We start from the raw sequence: 14,585 nt of genomic DNA, 5'->3' as shown, positions 1-14,585 counted from the left end.
ACTACACTAAATCTGATTTTCAGAAAAGCCACTGTCGGCATAAGTGCAAGATTTTAACAGAATTACATTAAGGGAGCACAATGAGTTGTTACTACACATTAAAGAGATCCATGTCAAGCATTGTTTCAATCCATCACAAACTCTTCTAAATAATAAACACATTGCTTTTAAAAGGGCCAAAAACCAGTCTGTATCAATACAACTTCTATACTGAAGCTCTAAGTACGAGTTTGTTTTTGAAAATTGAAGTTTATCGGAATACAGCCACATCAAAAAGTTACAATGATGTAACCCTCCAAATCAAGTTATGCCCTCTAAATTCTACACTGCTACTCTATCCTCCTTCCTAATCACAACGCTTCTTTTGTGGTACTTGTTAATTCAACTTGAAGTTCCTTCACGTAGAAGAAATTTCAACTGGCCAAACTGTGTTTACCATGATGTTGATGACATTCACCAAAACGATATTACTTAAATATTCAGAAGACAAACCCAAAGACTGCTTAACTTATTTTAATATTCGAGAATTATATTACTTTCACTCATTTCTTTCAATCCATTTCTAGTTCAATTCCAACTCCCATTAATACAAAGAATTTTGTTATAGCTCTAAGTCTTACCCCAAACACTTTAAATTATAGAAAACACTACATTAAAGTTTACAATAGGTTCTTGCACACATATCTAACTGAAAATGTCTGCTAAAATATTTATATAGTCCAATGTCACAGGTTTATACTCACTACTGGAGTTTCACCTTCTAGCCCAGATATTATTTTGGCACAAAGCTCTTCACAGCACAGGTTTTCTTCTGCTGTTGCAACTAAAGCAGCACAGCGAGCAAATGCTCTATACAGGTCTGACCAAGTGCGCAGCAAGGACTTCATAGTTGGCTTTAACAACAGAAAGAAAAAGTTTATGAGTATCAGTGTCTGTGCACTGAGATAAAAAATTAAATTTTCTTCTGTCAAAGCCTACACAAACTCAAGAATTCTAACCTCGGAGCAGTAGTCTTAATATACATCTGTACTGGTGAAAGAAATGCTACTCTGAGATCACGAGATGGTACCTAACACTGATTAGAAACAACGTGGGTTTTATGAAAACTATGAAGTACTAACTGTTACCTGTGGAAATTCCTGAACAGGGAAGATAAGGGCTACTGGTAGCAACAGTGCACTATAAACAGCATTGAAGTTGTGTTCCAGTGCATCACCCTGATTTACTTCGTTAGTCTGCAACGATAAAAAACAATTTACTGCTTAAGCAAACCCTAGGTTCAAATGCATTTAGAACAACCTTATTTATCATCTGTTTTGTACATAAAAATTGCACTAGCTCAATTGCCAACGGTGCTTTGAAATTAGTTATTCCTCCACTCTATAAGAGTTCACGTTGATCCTACTATTTAAGCAGATAAAAAGCTCCGTTTAATTCCAAAATAACCCCTTAATTTCAAAGATTAAAAAAAAAAGTGCTTTTTCTAAGCTTATTTCAGTTGCAGTGATGCTAATACCCAGAATATCTAAAGCAAACTATTTTTAAGGTTTTTACATCTCATGACTGCAAGATTAGTCAATGGACTTCTAGTAAGCCATCTGCAGAACCTGTTGAATATTACAGTGTCATTGCAAACGTTCATACTAACGCTGCACACATTGCAGTCTCATAAATACCATCAAGGCTTATATAATTTTACCATCAAGACATACAGTTTCTAAAAATACATTAAGATAGAAGATCAGCACAGAATGTGTTTTCTGGTAAAGAGAACAAAAGTAACTATACCCGATTAATCCATTCGGTTAGCGGGTTAACAACAATACTCCACATTCTCCAAAGATGTTCCTTGTTTTCCACCAGCTTTGCATTCTTATTAATAATGCATAACACAGATTCACTGAAAGCCAGTGGAGATGTAGGCCCAGATAAAACGTAACCCACGAGAGTTTCTAGGATTACAAAGAACCTAGGGAAGAGAAATTCAATAGGTAAGAGACATTTCAGCTGAAGTCCGGAAAAAACTTCTATAAAGTCTTAAACTACAGGGAACTTATTAATTAAAACAAAATAAAAACCAAGAAACAACACATACCTCTCATCTGTTACACACCATTCCAAAAGGTTATCATGGAAAGGCAGCTGAATTAAGAACAAAGCTGGCGTTCCCTTGCAAGAGAAATTTCAGATGTCAAAGCAATATATACACTAAGCAAATAAAATAGTCGCCTCACTTAAACATGCATCTTCAATTTTTAACCGTAAGCCAGAAGTTTACAAGTTGCCAGAAATTGTCAATTCTAACATTTCAAACTAAAAAGAGGCAAAAGCTAGAGGAATTCTGCCAGGTGCTGCTACTTTCCAGCAATTATACTATAGTTGAAGCAAAAAACCACCATCACATGAGTTTTATAGTACTTAATCGCTATTTCCTTGACACCATATATAACACCGTAAGGTGGGTGTGCATAATGCAAACATTATATATTATGATGCCTGAAACATGATAGAGCATGATGTGATTTATGTGATTAGCTTTCTTCAGTTTCACAGTACAACATCTTCTGGACAACCTCTGTTAAAAATCTACCATTTCAACCTTGCTAGTGTTAAAGCATTCAGAAAAATGCATGTAATACCTGCCAATTAAAGCTCCAATCACCCTAATAAAGTTCGACTACATTAACTAAGTCAGGAAAAAAAAGCTCCGAATCCAAACTCAGGAAAAGAGTTGAGATAAACTTATAGAGTTGAGCTCTTAAGCTTTGGTAGACAAAACTTTACACTATTCACTTGATATTCACTTGAGGCATTCACATAACCTTGTTACACTTAAATCTTCTCATAACAACAACAACAACAAAAAAAAATCTAACGTCAGTCTTTTCTCAAAGGTGGTGGTAGTTTTTTTGGTTGTTTTTCAGATTGCTGTCACCTACTTGTCCCTTCCAACACAGTACGCAGAACTCAGTACAGCTACGGCTCACTAGGACCAAAGTAGAACAGAGTAGTTTTCAATACTACCACCACCACTTTTTTTGTAGCAGACAATAGCAATAGCTTCAAACATTAAAAAAAGCATTAAAAACCTTCAAATATTAGTCTGGATCTCATGACCTATGAAGTGCTCTGCACATATGTGCTTACATGACATCCTAATGCCTTTAAGCATGAAGAAAGTTCTGGAAGGAAGTCAGACTTACATTTAAAAGATCCATATCAGCAACCTGATAAGCTGGTGATCCTAATACTTTGGGAGGTAATTCCTTAACAGTAATATCAACGAGAGACTAAAGAAGGGAAAAGAAGAAAACAGTAATTTTTTCTTTTTCTTGAGGAGAGCAATATTTTAACATAAAAACATAAATGTAAGCAAAACTGTAGCAACTAGCTTCCCTTTGAAACAGAAGGTTCTGAGAGTCATACACCCAATACGGTCAACGTTGTTTTCCAGATTTATTAGCACCTAAGAAACCCTTAAGCAACATTATGGCATATCATTAGAATTGCACAGTTCATACCAAACACTGGTTCTCAAGAGACTGGTCTGGTCAATTAGGTGCAAAAGACTGCCCCCAAACAGAATTTACACAATCACAAAGAAATTAGGTTTAAAAACAAACAAAAAACAAAAACCCTACAAACCCACACAACTTACCAGTATTTTCTGCACCGGAAGAGAATTTGATCTAACAGTGTTTTTTAAGGCCTGAAGTAACATAGTCAGTACTTCTGACCCCTGTTTTTCTTTCTTATTACCTAGAATAAAGTATATTTACAGTTACAGCAGAACAAATTAATGCGCAGCGACCATTACTTAAATCTTAAATACAAGGTACTGTAAGATCATAGGAAGTTCTGTATACTTATAAACATTACCAAATACTTTATCAAATTGGATACGAAGTATCTCTGAAGAACACTGTAACTGAAACTGAAAGGTTTAAATAGAAAAGCTAAATTAAGTAAAATAGAAACGCCTTCCTGTTAACATTCAACTCTGGCATATTAAAAAAAAAGGCTGTGAAATTTTGCAGGCATCCAAGTAACACACGTCATTTCTATTATGCTTTTCAATTAGATCATTCAATATAAAAAGCTTATTTAGACTTTTTTGTTTGTTTTAATAAGAATGCACTTACATCAGGCTATCTGTAAAGAGACGATGCTACAACAAATTCGACTTGGGGAAAAAAGGTAGCTATAGTCACATAAATTGATACTACTTTGAGTAATACACCAAATAATATTTCAGAGTTTTTCTTAATACCATGGACTTGGCATGGGATTGTTTTTAGAAATGGAAAGACTTTTTTTCAGCAATAAAATCAGTTCAAGTGCTTCTGTGTCTTATTGCTAAAAGACACACAGCTGCAGTCATATGCTATTGGTGTCTTCCCTGACAAGCCTGAATGGATTGAATCAGTATGATTTTGTATTTTTAGCACACATATTAAAGAGATTAGTTCCAAAAAAAACTGTTGATGATGCCTAAAAACAGGTTTTACTACCAGTGAAGCAAATATTTCTTAAAGTCTACTAAAAAAAGCCACTATCACTGACTGGTCAGCTATGACAAGAAAAGTTTACCTGATTCAATAGCTGTTTTTACATATCCATTTATGTCCTTCCATATAATATTCAGCGTAGAATCTAAAAGATAAAAATATCTCCATTCACTTTGCAATAAAAACATTAAACAAACAATATTTAAATACAAACTGTGTTAAACAAACATTGACATAAGCAGAAACTGGCATAAGCTTTTGGACCAAGTCAGGTAAGTTGTATTTAAGTAATGCAGACAGAAGTATTACAGAAAGCGGCTATTTTTTCCCCCCTTATGTTTTCCTCCCCCAAATTATTTTTCAGAAAAAAGTGAATTTTCCCACTAAATTCTTACCAGGAACTTCTTTTCCAATTGCAATAAATCCATCCTGAACTGCATTTATAAGTGTGGCGGCATGCTTACAAAAAAAAGATGAGCTGCTGATCAGTGGGTGCTGGAGAGGCTCTAGGAGAAGAACAAAGCCTGTTTTGTAAGTTGGCTATTTTGCAGTCTGTTTTCAAATTAAGTCTTAAAAAGCAAGCAGAAACGTATATACTTACAGTATTTCACATAATTAAAAACAACTTCCAGTATTAAAGATGACCACTAGCAGTTTTAAATATTTAAAGCATTTCATGCTACTGGACCCCTTTAAATCCAACAAAATCTGGTTAATTTCAGACTACGTAACAGTACTTTGAAAAAAGGTAACTCACATACCTAAACTAAGTACAAGTTTGTTTTGCTTCGCAAAATCCAAAACTTCTGGTCCCATGAAGAAGTGAAGCAGCATCTCAATTCCCAGAAGCTGAATAGAAGGAATCACCACCACTCCTGCAGTACTAGAATTCAAGTTCATTCTTGGTGTGGCCGGACTTGCAAATGGATAAGAACCTGAGTGGTGGGAGTAAAAAGAAAAAGTTACCTCGTATTTCACCTGTAGCGAGAAGAAAAATCCAACAAACCAGAACCCCCATAGCGAATGTGAGAAGAGCAAGTCATATAATAGTGGTGGCTAAAAGGAACCTCTTATCAGTCAGACATTACATACTCAACAGGGTTTAACATCACAGTTTTAACCGTCTATTTTGAAAGCATGTGTGTTCCAAGGACTTCAAAGTCTCAGATGCCAAACTTTATTTTGGCAACAAAAGGTGCCATGGAAGTTATGGCAATAGAACAAGTTACGTGCTACACTATAAACACAGAGGACACTTGCACAATGAACCTGAGGCTTCTAACTACAACAGTCCAGAATTGTATGAGAACATTCGGCTTTCCATGCAGAGCAGAGGCAGTTCCATATCTCAGCACTTGGATCTAACACTCAAGTTAATGTGAGTTCACACGTACTTACAGTGTTATGAGCAGTGTTATGATCACTGCTGTATTATTCAGACAGAACCTAAAAATGCTACAGAACTGAGACTAGTACACATAGAGCATATAACACATAAAAACCCTTAAGTTTCAAGTCAAAGCTCCATTGCAAAAGTGAACACAAACCTGGACATTAAAGATGGGCCCTCAGCACAACTTGATTATCCTGATTTTGTAAGCTTGAGAAACTGACTACAGTCTCAACTTAACCAATGTGAATCACCACCTAAGTTTTCTGCATGTTCATCTGAGAAGTTACTGCTTTCAATAATATGACAAATAAACCATAAACGCGTTACACAAAACACCTTAGCTCCTGCATCTAAAACACAGGTGGAAACAGGCTTCCATTTTAATACCTGATTTCTGTGTAGGGTTTGCCAAACCTAGATTTTGGTTGGTTGGTACACGTGAGGGAGTTCCTGGCAATGCAGCAGAAGAATCTAGACTTAGAGTACTCTGGATTAACGGTACACAAACCTGCAAAAATACCAAATCTAAATAAAAATGACACAAACAAGCCATAAGCCACAAAGAATCATGTATTTCAAATATCACAGACTGTACTGCTATTCACAGCATCAATTTTTCAGTGCTTCTTGGGTCCTCATAATATTTCTACGACACTGTATAAAACATACTGATGAGCAATTATGAAATAGATATATAAAACAAAAACTCCTCTTATAAGTCATACAACTATACTCCATTTAAAAAGTTCGATTTTTTTTTCTTTATATCCATCCTGAAGTTTCATTTAACAAAATTCAGAAGCCAAATAGAAACATTTTGTTCATTTCAAATACATGGTGAGTAGTAATGGAACACCTGAAACATTTGTCTCCATGATATTGAAGAATATCGTGAAAGGACAAAACAATCCTTATATAACCTGCTCATGTTTACTATTGCTGTGCACTGAGTGGAAATTTTCACTAAGACACTCACATTACAGACAGATATGCTCTCAAGTCTTTTGGAACTTGAAAAATATTGCACACACAGTCCTAAATGTTCCTCCTATATAACATACACATAAACAAAAAGCACATTTGGTTCCTAAAGACAGTTTTATACTAATAATAAACTAGAGAAGGGCAAAGTAGGTACACAAAAGCTATGGTAACGGAGTGGATGTAGCTTTGCACACTGAACATCAGCTAAATGATTATACTACAACTATTTTCAGTTATATTACCTGTTCAAAGTTTGCAGGCAGCTGCGGCCCCAGCCTCATGAGCAAATACCACCAGACTTCCAGTTTCGTCAGTGCTAAAGCCTCTGTTCTCACATGGATTGAGCTCAGGGGCTGCATTAACAACTTCAGCCTTTTAGCACTGCACAATATATCTTGAAGAAAAACAAGAAAGTATTTTTAATCAACGCAAATAAATAATTTGATTCCAAAATAAAAAGTAAACCTTTTAAACCATTAGTTTTCTTCTTACTGTGTTTTACCTTAAAAAACAGTAATGCTTTGCAGAACTACAATACCACGCTAATCTTTCAGACTATTCAGACTGCTTGAAATGGTGTCTGGAATGACCCTGGAAATAGAAGGCATTTCTTTCCAATACCAGAAAGGAAGTGAAATCTACTGCATACCAACATAAACATAAGGAAATCCACTCTTGCTTGCTATGTTAAAGAGTAACATCTCCCACAGCAAAATAAAGCCCAAACATTTAACGTACCTGCATATTAACAACAAAACGAGAACGAATGACCTTAAATATGGCACACTGAGGCCACAAATGATCATTTGCCACTGAAGAAGAAATAGCATAGCATGTTTGGACAGAATTTTGCTCACGCCTAAGTGCTTAAAGGGAAAAAAAACTTTTAGCCAGCTCAGCAGCAGCAGAACCTGTCCACCAGCAATTTATAAGAAACTGCTGACAGACTGCTTTTGCAGCTTGCAGTCCTTGTTAGCCATGATAAAGCATGCAGCACAAACACTAGCAATGCCAGCGATTTTATCGAGGAAAAGAATCTTGGTTAATTGATCTATGGAAAACAATGAGTAGAAGTGACCAGATGGCAAACAAATCAGAATTACAACTTAATTGAAATTCAGCTAAACTCAGAAATGTTCACATTTAGCTTCCTCTTCAGGACAGACTGTGAGCACAATCAAGGTAAATATTTTGGGTGTTGGGATATATACTGGACTTGTTTAGGTCTCTTTTGTACCCTTTAAACAGATTTTTTAAATACGTATTTCACGTCTTCAGAATCTTTATGCATGGCTCTCCCTAGTTAATCCATACAGTACAAAATACTATCTACAGAACAAAGTTCTTTTTCTCCATTTGATTGCTGACTGTTTGGCTCAAGTGAAGTGTTACAAAAGAGGCTTCTAATTTTATCCATTTCTCCTAGTAGCAAAACTAAGATAGAACTACTGGTCAAGTTACATCACTTTCCCGTATGTATATACACATAGTAAATATTACTATGTATACACCACATATATACACAGTATATACAATGGTACATACCATAGTTTTCACCATGTTAAGACAGAGGGAAACAATATATACTCTTCCAGTTATAAAAAGTGACAATACTCAAAACGATTCAGGTTAACCTTTTTTTTTTTTTTTTAATCTACCTGGATTTAAAGCAAAATTATCTATTAGACTCTTCCATGCAATGAAGGCTATTTTCTTTACTACCGGTGAGCCACTACGAAATCCAAGTTCCTCCAGCTGCAGCAATGAATTGATGAAACTGCCACTACGATGCAGAGTCTGAAAATAAAGAAGTTCAAAGTTACAACAATTAAGTAGTCAAAAATTTAGTTATTAATCTTTAGGTAGGTAAAATGACTGTTCTTCTGCTTACCTTTCCAAGTAATTTGACAAACAGCGGCCATAATTTTAAGACGTAAGTCTCATTTTTTGTAGAAAACAGTTTTTGAAGTTCTGAAATTAATTTCTGCGGGTGGAAAGAAAAATAATTTATACAAGGAATACATTCAAGTTATTGTAAAAATTATGTAATCAAATCAATAACTGGAAAGACACAAGCAGTCTGGAAATAACTTATTTCTAGATCAGAAAGATAAAATTTTATACCATGTAGCATTCCCTGGTGAGTCAGTCAAACCCTGCTACCATCTGATTACCTTCTTTGCTGAAATGAATAGCTGGTATCAATTATTCTTGCTGACAGCATCAAACAACAAAATCGATTTCCTTCACTACCTGTAGCCTCTCTAACTCTCAAGTCACACTGACATTATTAGTGGCAAATTCCACTTCAGCCAAAGGATTTACTTCTTTTGTTTGTGGTGTCTTGTTTGCTTTTAAATTTATTTGTTTTTGCAATGAGAGTGGTTAAGCACTGGAGCAAGCTGCCCAGGAAGGTTGTAGGATTTCCTTCCTTCAATATATTCACAACTCAAATCGTCAAGGCCTTGAGCAACCCAGCTTAGCTTTGAAGCTAGCCCCGTTTTCTGTAGGGGGTTAAGCTAGGAGATGCCATACCAAGTTCTGCAACAGATCCTAGTTCTCTCACCAAATTCTCTTTAATAAACAACAAAAGTATAATGATACTATGAGTTAATGCTGTAAAGACAGGTTTCTAAAGATCATTTAAACAGAAGCTTTCCTCATCAATAATGCTTACCAGAATTTTTTTTTTTTTTTACAGTGGTGCTATGTTTAACCGTGCTGTTGTATTAATTTTTGTCAAAATTGCTGTCATCATGAAGTTGCTCTCAACACACAGTGGCAGCAAAAAGCTACTATTTACTACTATAAAAAACAAAATGAAAACCCTGATCACTACTCGTGCTGTATCTAGAAAAAAAAGCACATTTCTACTTACTGTGGTCATTAGGTGTTCAGTGACAGCTGCCACCTCCTGCTGTTTCTGCAGCAGCAGGGGCATGCCCATCTCCAGTGCAGTGGCACCTCGTAGCTGCACTTTATGAGCTGAATGGACGACCAGAGGAATGATCAGCTTTGCCCACCTCACAGCCTCTTCTCCCATCTGGGCTGGGGTTTGCTCCATTAAGCTGAATTGAAAAAACAAATACAAGCATTGATCATCTCTAACAGGCAGCATACTGCTCACACGCTCAGACAGTCTTAGATATCATCGATAAGCGCTCTGATTCACCTTAGGATTTAGAGGAAGCCATTCTGAACAATTTTAGAACATCCTATTTCGATGGCTTACTTAACTGCAATGCTGACGGGTTATTTCAACCTCCCCAAAAGCAGAACAAACTGATGTTTACAGTTGCCCTTTCTATACTACCAGTATTTTTTATAGGCATATGAGCTGAACTGAGAGCCAATAAAAAAACAGTGCACATACCGTATAACAACATTCAGTGCTTCATATTCAACAACCATAGACTGGACTTCTCCTTTAGTAAGTATTGTTTCCAGTGTAGAAATAATATTGGACACCTGAGGGAACACAAGAACATCAGAGTGAATGTTGTACTTAAATACAAATATTTTTTCCTGAGCAGCTGGAAACGTGAGATTTCGTTTCCCAGGCTACAAAAAAGTTAAGAAACTTACCTCCTTTTTAACAATTTCAGAAGGAAACGTCTGCTTAGAAATCACCCAAAGTGCTCGAGTGCGAGTGTTTTTGTCTGAAGTTTTCAAAGCAATGCTGTTTACCGTTGAAAGCAAGTCATGTACTTCAGTTGCTGAAAGCAGAATGCATAGGAGTCAAATTCTGAGTATTCCACTCAGTTTCTTAGCAAGCCTTAGGTCATTTTGCTCATTTAACATTACATTTAACTAGACTGATTGTGATTTAATGTCTTAAACGTTACTTTTTGGTAATTTTTGGAAGTTTCTCATGAAATTTTGGCAAAAAAAAAAAATCAAAATATATTCATGCACGTAGATACTATTAACCTAGCATACACATGGTACCATGAGAAGCCAGAAAACCATTGTATCAGGTTTATGTAGCAAGAGTTTGGTAGCAGGGGACTGCGGGGGTGGCCTCTGCGAGCAGAGCCCAGCAGCTGGCACAGGTTAGATAAGGCCCAGCTCCAGCCGGCTCCAAAAAGGACCTGCCACTGGCCAGAGCTGAGACAATCAGCAGCACTGGTTGGTCATCTGGGAGAGCACGTTTAAGAACAGGAAAAAAGACTGCTGTGCAACAGCAGCTGGGAGAGAGGAGTGAGAAACAGAGACCAAGGTCAGTGAAGGGGGGGGAGGAAGTGCTCCAAGCATGCAGCACAAGTTCCCCTGCGGCCTGTGGAGAGGCCCCTGGTGGAGCAGGCTGTCCCCCTGCAGCCCATGGGTCCCACACGGAGCAGATCTCCACGCTGCAGCCCGTGGAGGAGCCCCCGGTAGAGCAGGTGGATGTGGCCTGGAGGAGGCTGCGGCCCATGGAGAGCCCCCGCAGGAGCAGGCCCCGGGCCGGAGCTGCAGCCCGTGGAGAGGAGCCCACGCAGGAGCAGGGGGTCTGCGGGGAGCTGCCGCCCGTGGGGGACCCGTGCTGGAGCAGTTTGTTCCTGGGGGATGGACCCAGCAGTAAATAAATTGGACCCGGGCAATAAATTATATGGATCTCCCTACACTGAGTCTGTTTTGCCCGTGATGGTAATTGGTGAGTGATCTTCCTGTCCTTATCTCAACCCCTGAGCCCTTTCCATCATATTTTCACCCCCTTTTCCCTTGAGTAGGGGAAGTAAGAGAGCAGTTGTGGTTGAGCTCAGCTCCCCAAACAGGTAAAACCACCATAACCATAAAGCTAGAAGATAATTTTACCTAAAAAGGGTTAGGGCTAAAGATTGAATATTCAATTATTTATAACTGCTTGGATTTCAACTTAATTTAGTAGTACTTTACAAAGCCAATTTTCCTGGAATACTGACATATATAAATTCACGTTAAGGTCTACAAAAAAAAACTAGAACTTTTCGAGCTAGAACTGAGCTGTCCCACCTTCCTAACTCTCCACCTATTTTCAGGACCTGACCTTACCTAGCAAGTTTGACTGTAGTTTATTAACTGGTTAAAAAAAAAAAGCTATAGGGGAAAGGAAAGGGACCACACAGACATTGCTACAGATGCTTCATTTCCTCAAGAAATCAGATTATAGTTTAAGTAATAGAAAGGCATGAAACACTGGAAAATATAAATAGAAAAACTGAGAAAAAGCATTGTGTAAAAATGCTCTCTGACCAGCTACATGTGACAAGTTTAGCCTTCACCTTCCACAACTACTCAACCTGTCCACACGCACACAGACAACTGACATCGAGCTGCTTCTGACCACACCATTGCGACTAGATATGCCTGACCCCTAGAACCTGTAAAGGTACCTCCTGAGGACCAGCCAACTTGAACATCAGCTCTCCTGGATTAACAAAACCCAATGTTTTTACCTTGAGTCATAGTCTCATGTTTTCAGCACCAAAACCTGCTGTTACAGGGTTTTAGCATCTTCCAGGAATGTAGGCCGTAAGATTTTGGAGTACTTTAAATGTTGTGCTATTGAATATTTCAAAATAATCTATTTTAATGTACCGAACAGGAATTACCAGGCAAACACTGAAAAACACTGAAAAGCACTACCAGGCAGGCGCACACTACAGAGAAAAAAAATGTTCTTCATTATTTTTCCACTTGGGTGGTTTTTGATTGCAAATTCCAGAAAACAATTACAGAACCTGACTGTTACCAAAGCATGCAATCAAACTATCAGGTAGTAGGCCAGTATTAATTTAATAGCATGATTTTTTTTTTTTTTTGCACAAGGTGGAATTAGTGATCCGATCACACTGATCTAGAGATAAAACTATTATACCACTTGGGAACAGTAACATTTTCCAAAATTGCTGTATATGCTAACAAGGAAATAAAAGAAGGACTATGGTATACAGATATACATCACCAACAAGCACACTGAAGTTGGTTTGCTTACCTGATAACTCAGACGTGATCTTCGAATTAAAAACGCAGAATCCCAAGGCCTGTAATGCTGCATTACTTAGCTCTGAATTTGCGCTAGAGATATGTGCCTGAAAAAGAGTTAAATGCATGTAAAATATCAGCTTACAAAACAGACAAAGTATTAACGGTCTTAATACCGAGACCTCCTGAAGAGACCTGTCAAAAATGAATGCTTGATGAAAAATACACCCATGTAGGAAAGCCTTCCTGTTTATACACACTCCAGATCATTAAAACAATTTGAAGTTCTGAAGACATTTTTGTTCTCTGTAATTTAGGCATCTTTACTGAAGAACGTGCTAGACATCAGAAGTTCTTTACTTCCTTGCTTTTCCCTGCGCTAATACTTGACTCTGTTCTAAAACGTGCGAAAAAACAGTCTTTACAGTAATCTTTCAAAAAATTGACATTTAAAATATACACGTGGTATCTTTCCTGGAAGATTTGATTTGACTGCATTTTGACCTGCCTGAAGTCATCCCAGTCCCTAAGGGTTTTTTTTTTCCCCCTGTAGTAATTTCTAATAACATTGAAGAAATGTTTCACGAACACACCCTTAATGCTATGTTACTAGCTTGAATTCATAATTACATGAATGCATGTTCAAGTCTTAGTCTGGCCTTGAACGTATCTTTGATCTGGAAAAGACATACCTTAAACACTTTGCAAAGTTGAGGAAAGTGTCTTCTGACATCAGCAGTGAATTCTTTGCCTTCCTCACCAGTCAAGCGACTTTACGGAGCAGAAGGGAAAACAAGCAACATTCACCCGTTAAACTTGTTATCATCTACATAGCTTTAAATTTCCTATAATGCACGCTTTATTAGTGAGTCTAAAGACAGTGGTTAGATGTCCTGGTTTCAGCTAGAATGGAGTTAAACCAGAACATTAGGGAACTACTTCATTCCTTAGGAAGTTAAAACAGAAGATGGTGAAGCACAGAAGAGCCAGTCAGCACATGTTGCTTGACATACCAATAAAATAGCGCGTTATGAAGTATGTGCATGCTGGTGCATTGGAAAAAGCAAAGTGACTAACAACATATTTTGTGCTTATGGGATGTGAAAAACATTATGGTTTTTAATCTTAATATTTTAAGCAAAGATGGAATGGTGAACATGAAACTTCATGCCACTACTGGAAGTCGGACGAACAGAAGCACGTGAGCTGAAAGCACGTTCCTCAAGCGCCGTTCCAGACGCAGGCTCAGAGTTTAGGGGAGTTCTGGTTTGACACCTGCCAGCAGTGACTGCACGTACCACAGGCCAGCTGTGCAGAGGAGCTGCACCTCCCCTACCAACCATTAAGGACCGGTCTCACCCAGCTCAGAGCAGACTTACGAAGCGTGCTCGCCCAGAAGACAACGTGATAACCGCCGGCACGGCCTCTAGGCGCGGAGATCACTTCAGATCAGCACCGCGCCAAGCCTGACCAAGCGCCGAGCACCCCGCTGCCCTCCCCCGTCCCCGCGCCCACCTGACGATGGCGAGGTGCGCATCCGTCAGCTCCCCCGGCGGGGCTGCCGGGTCCTCCAGCGTCTCCAGCAGGGGCTGCAGGCCGGCGGCGGCGCTCATGGTGCGGCGGGCCGGGGGCCGGGCCTCCTGCGGCGCGGCGAGCGGCGGCGGCCCCGGTGCCGGCCCCGAGCCCCCTGCCCCGTGCCCCCCGCCCGCGGCCGCGCCGCTGCCTCCCGGCCTAAGATGGCGGCGTGCGCGGGACGG

General features: G+C 38.6%; 1 protein-coding gene across 2 annotated transcripts in view; it reads right to left on the bottom strand.

Moving 5' to 3' along the window:
* RIF1 (replication timing regulatory factor 1) overlaps window positions 1-14,446 on the bottom strand; it is a 29,940-nt gene extending 15,494 nt beyond the window's left edge. For both annotated transcript variants that reach the window (XM_035566106.2, XM_035566107.2), the window contains exons 1-19: window positions 14,344-14,446; window positions 13,521-13,599; window positions 12,839-12,935; window positions 10,471-10,601; window positions 10,259-10,353; window positions 9,764-9,953; window positions 8,777-8,869; window positions 8,544-8,682; window positions 7,128-7,279; window positions 6,289-6,409; window positions 5,270-5,443; window positions 4,904-5,014; window positions 4,591-4,653; window positions 3,659-3,759; window positions 3,204-3,290; window positions 2,096-2,169; window positions 1,789-1,969; window positions 1,128-1,235; window positions 744-893 (exon numbers count right to left, since the gene is read on the bottom strand). In XM_035566106.2, coding sequence (XP_035421999.1) covers window positions 744-893; window positions 1,128-1,235; window positions 1,789-1,969; window positions 2,096-2,169; window positions 3,204-3,290; window positions 3,659-3,759; window positions 4,591-4,653; window positions 4,904-5,014; window positions 5,270-5,443; window positions 6,289-6,409; window positions 7,128-7,279; window positions 8,544-8,682; window positions 8,777-8,869; window positions 9,764-9,953; window positions 10,259-10,353; window positions 10,471-10,601; window positions 12,839-12,935; window positions 13,521-13,599; window positions 14,344-14,441 — 2,244 coding nt within the window. In that variant the 5' untranslated portion in view covers window positions 14,442-14,446. The remainder of the gene's footprint in view (window positions 1-743; window positions 894-1,127; window positions 1,236-1,788; window positions 1,970-2,095; window positions 2,170-3,203; window positions 3,291-3,658; window positions 3,760-4,590; window positions 4,654-4,903; window positions 5,015-5,269; window positions 5,444-6,288; window positions 6,410-7,127; window positions 7,280-8,543; window positions 8,683-8,776; window positions 8,870-9,763; window positions 9,954-10,258; window positions 10,354-10,470; window positions 10,602-12,838; window positions 12,936-13,520; window positions 13,600-14,343) is intronic.
* Between the last annotated feature and the right edge of the window lie 139 nt (window positions 14,447-14,585).

This window comes from Cygnus atratus, chromosome 6, assembly GCF_013377495.2.
Source record: "Cygnus atratus isolate AKBS03 ecotype Queensland, Australia chromosome 6, CAtr_DNAZoo_HiC_assembly, whole genome shotgun sequence".
In the NCBI taxonomy this organism is placed as follows: domain Eukaryota; kingdom Metazoa; phylum Chordata; class Aves; order Anseriformes; family Anatidae; genus Cygnus; species Cygnus atratus.
The sequence above is the reverse complement of the archived record's forward strand: the minus strand, read 5'-3'. Positions and strand labels throughout refer to the sequence as shown.